This window comes from Sarcophilus harrisii, chromosome 3 (assembly GCF_902635505.1).
Source record: "Sarcophilus harrisii chromosome 3, mSarHar1.11, whole genome shotgun sequence".
Taxonomy (NCBI): domain Eukaryota; kingdom Metazoa; phylum Chordata; class Mammalia; order Dasyuromorphia; family Dasyuridae; genus Sarcophilus; species Sarcophilus harrisii.
In genome coordinates, this window is record NC_045428.1 from 344,185,524 (window position 1) to 344,189,483 (window position 3,960).

The window sequence follows — 3,960 nt, forward strand, 5'->3', positions numbered from 1 at the left end:
TTCTCCCCTTCTTTGTACTGAAAAAGGGTACAGAAAATGCAAATTAGTGAACATCTAGAATGATCAGGTAACAATAATTAAAGTCTGAAAGCATTTTACACTTTTGATTTTCTCATGACTGAAAATTTGGAGATATTTAATCTGCTTCAAGTTGATGCATTGGAATTGAATGTAAATGTGTGAAAAGTCAGTGAAGGAATTTCTGAAAAGTGTAGTTATGAAATTAAGGTGGTTGGGGGGATTGGAAATAGAAACTGGGCAACAACTTCCAAGGAAAAAATTTGATTACAGTTTTAGAGAAAAATCTTAGGGTGGATTAGTAAATAAAATAGACAAACGTGAGAGAACAAAATGAATTTCTAATTTCACAAGTACCTGGAAATGAAAGTAAGGAACACAGTTCCTAGAGAGTAATGAACAGCAGGTCTCAAAGCTAAAGTTGGTCAAGGACTCACCAGTGCAAATAACAAAGGGTCTGACCATTTCAGGAGGACATTAATGCACTACAGAGGAGGGAAATTAAAGGGAGGATCCAGGGAGAATAAGAAACCATTATTTTTGTGAGGAATTATAAACTCCAGGGAATTCTAAACTTTTGGCATATCAATTCTAAAAAAAGAAAAGTGCCCTAGGCCACTTGGAAAAATCAACAAGAGCCTTCTTTGAGGTTCTAAGCTGCTAGAACAGGGACTCTCAAGTTGGTATCCATCAGATCCATGGAGTTCAGAATGTTTGTGAACTTGAATGGGGAAAAAATAATTATGTCTATTTTCATTAACTTCTAACTGAAATTTAGCATTTTCTTCAGTTATGAATGTATGCCACAAGCATTATTCTAAGAATGTCCCTAGATATCACTAGAGTTGTGAAGAATGTCCATAACACACACACACACACACACACACATACACACTGATTTAGAATCCATTCTCCAAAAGAAAATTTGATATTTAAAATAGTTGATGTATTAAGTTTCATTACAGTAACTGTAAGGTCTTGAATTTTCCAGGGAAGTCTACATTTTAAAAAACTAAAATTGGTAAGACAAACTTTTAATGAGACTTTGCAAAAAGGATTATCCTTTGCCAGACCACATATTCTCACTTGGAATATAAAAAATGTTACAGAATCATAGCATTATAAATTTGGAGTTAGAAGTATTTTTAAGTGCCCCTTAGTCCAACTTTCTCATTTTACAGTTGAGAAATTGGGCCACAGACAGTTTTAGTGTCTTATTCAAGGTCAAACTGATAATTCATCTTAAAGATGTGATTTGAACCCTAATCCTTAGAACTCTTAAAACTATCCTGGTGATAAAAATAATTTTGACTCATAGTGATAGCATTGGCATCAGAGTGTGTGTGAGCTAATTTTCTTTCTCTCTCTCTTCTTTCTCTCTTTTTTCTTTTTCTTTCTCTCTTTTTTCTCTTTCTCTTTTTTCTTTCTTTCTCTCTCTCTTTTTCTCTTTCTTTCTCTCTCTTTTTCTCTTTCTTTCTTTCTCTCTCTTTTTCTCTTTCTTTCTTTCTCTCTCTTTTTCTCTTTCTTTCTCTCTCTTTTTCTCTTTCTTTCTTTCTTTCTTTCTTTCTTTCTTTCTTTCTTTCTTTCTTTCTTTCTTTCTTTCTTTCTTTCTTTCTTTCTTTCTTTCTTTCTTTCTTTCTTTCTTTCTTTCTTTCTTTCTTTCCTCTCTATTTCTCGTCTCTACGCCTCTGTTGCTCTCTTTGTCTCTGTCCTTTTTCTCATTTTCTTTTTCTGGAGAAGTGAGGGGCCATCCTTACCACCCTCCTCTGATGACTGAGGCAGAAGGTGCAGATGGGCCGCGGGGCTCCTACGCTTCTGCCACCAGCACCCCCTTCGCTGTCCCGCAGGCAGGGCAGATAGTGCAGCGGCGGGTGGTCCTGGCGACCCCCAAGGGACTCGGGTGGGAACAAAAGCACATTTGCCAGATGGGAGATGTAGCTGGCTGCCAGGCGCAGGGTCTCGATTTTAGAGAGTTTGCGATCTGCCGGTTCTGTGGGGATGAGGGTACGGAGTGCAGTGAAAGCGCTGTTGACGCTGTGAGTGCGGTCTCTCTCCCGGGCGTTGGCCGCCTGCCGCTGCTGACTCAAGCCTACCACACGGATCCCTTTGCGCTTCTTCTTGCCCTGGACGCGCTGGAACTTCTCGAGGTTTGGGGACTCCCGCGTCCTCTTACTTCTGCTATTGCTGCTGCTGCTGTCGCTGCTACTGCTGCTGCTGCTGCTGCTGCTCTCCCGCTCCTCCGACTGGGACCTCATGTCCCTAAGTGGCTGAATCTGTCTCCTCTTCCTCTTCCTCCAGTTCCTTCTCCCGACCGCCCTTCAGCTCCATATCACTGTTGCAGCAGCTGCCCCTCTGCACCTTAAGCCGACACCCCCCAGGCTCTCTGGCCGGAGCAATGACCTCGAGAATAGCCTCTAGGACTAGGAGGATGCTGGAACTGGCTGGGAGGGGGAGCTCTCGGGCCAGGCAGAGGGAAAAGAACCAAAGAGGGATCATCCTTGAACCTTCAGAGGATGCACCTGTTTTTCACTTCTGCACTTCTGGGCACTTATTTCAGGGTCTAGGGTGACTCTACTCCTTTTCAAAATTTTGGGTAGATCACCTCCCACTCTATTAGCCAATTATATTCTTACCTCACTTCAGAAAGGCTTTTCTGTAGACCTGTGGGGCTAGTCTTGGAAACGTTCTCCCAGACCTTGTCTTTTTTTTTTTTTTTTTTTTTTTTTGGTATTTTTCTACTCTTTTTACTCCTTTTTCTCTTACTAATTTCTGTCTCTTTCCACCTTCCATATAAGTTTTCTAGAGCTTGCCACTCAGTTATCTCCCCTACCTTGTTTGTTTCATGGGAGTGGTCAGAGGTTAATTAAGGACAAATATTCCCACTGTTGATTCAACAGCTATAAAGAGAGGCAGGAGGAGGTGAGTAGAAATTCTCTATTTTCTACCACAGTGGAATTTTCTTTATCTCCCCTCCTTTTATTTTTCTCCCTCTCTTCCTCCTTCCCTCCCTCCTTCCCTTCCTCTCTTCCTCCGTCCCTTCCTCCCTCCCTCCCTTCCTCCTTCCCTCTCTTCCTCCCTCCTTCTTTTCCTTCCTTTCTCCCTTCCTCCTTTCCTTCCTTCCTTCCTCCCTCCTTCCTTTCCCCTCCCTCCTTCTCTTCCTTCCTCCCTCTTTCCCTCCCTCCTTTCTCCCTCCCCTTCCTCCCTCCTCCCTCCCTCCTTCCCTCTTTCCTTCCTTCCTCCTTCCCTCTTTCCCTTCCTTCCTCCTTCCCTTTTTCCCTCCCTCCCTTCCTCCTTTCTCCCTCCTTCCTCTCCCTCCTCTCTCCCTCCCTCCCTCCTTTCTCCCTCCCTCTTTTTTCCCTCTCTCCCTCCCTCTCTTCCTCCTTCCCTCTTTCCCTTCCTCCCTCCCTTCCTCCTTCCCTTTTCCTTCCCTCCTTCCTCCCTCCCTCGCTCCCTTCCTTCCTCCCTCCCTCTCTTCCTTCCTTCCTTCCTTCCTCCCTCCCTCCCTCCCTCCCTTCCTTGCTTGCTTGCTTCCTTCTTTCCTTCCTCCTCCCTATCTCCCTCCCTTCTTGTCTCTCTCCCTCCCTGTCCCCTCCCTCCCTTTCTTCTCTACTTCCCTCCTTCTTTCCTTCTCTCTCTCCCTCCTTCCCTCCCTCCCTTCCTTCCCTCCTCCTTTTCTTCTTCCCTTCCTTCTCCCTTCTTCCTTCCCTTCTTCCTTCCATCCTTCTTTTCCCCCCCTTCCTTCCTCTCTTCTCCCCGCATAGTTCTTTCCCTCCCTTTCTCTCTCTTCCTTCCTTCCTCCCTTCCTCCTTCCTTTCTTTCCTGTCTCCATCCCTCCTTATCTCCCTCCCTTCGTTCCTTCCCTCCCTCATTCCCTTTCTCCCTCCTTTCCTTCTCCCTTCCTTTCCTTCTTCATTCCATCCTTCTTTTCTTCCTTCTTCCTTT

At 44.6% G+C, this 3,960-nt stretch overlaps 1 protein-coding gene across 1 annotated transcript; it reads right to left on the bottom strand.

The window, feature by feature from the left end:
* Positions 1-1,697: 1,697 nt before the first annotated feature.
* On the bottom strand, positions 1,698-2,555 carry LOC105749847 (transcription factor 15-like). The gene has a single exon (XM_031957219.1). It carries the CDS (start codon positions 2,271-2,273, stop codon positions 1,737-1,739), a length of 537 nt encoding a protein of 178 aa, XP_031813079.1. The 5' UTR covers positions 2,274-2,555; the 3' UTR covers positions 1,698-1,736.
* Positions 2,556-3,960: the final 1,405 nt, after the last annotated feature.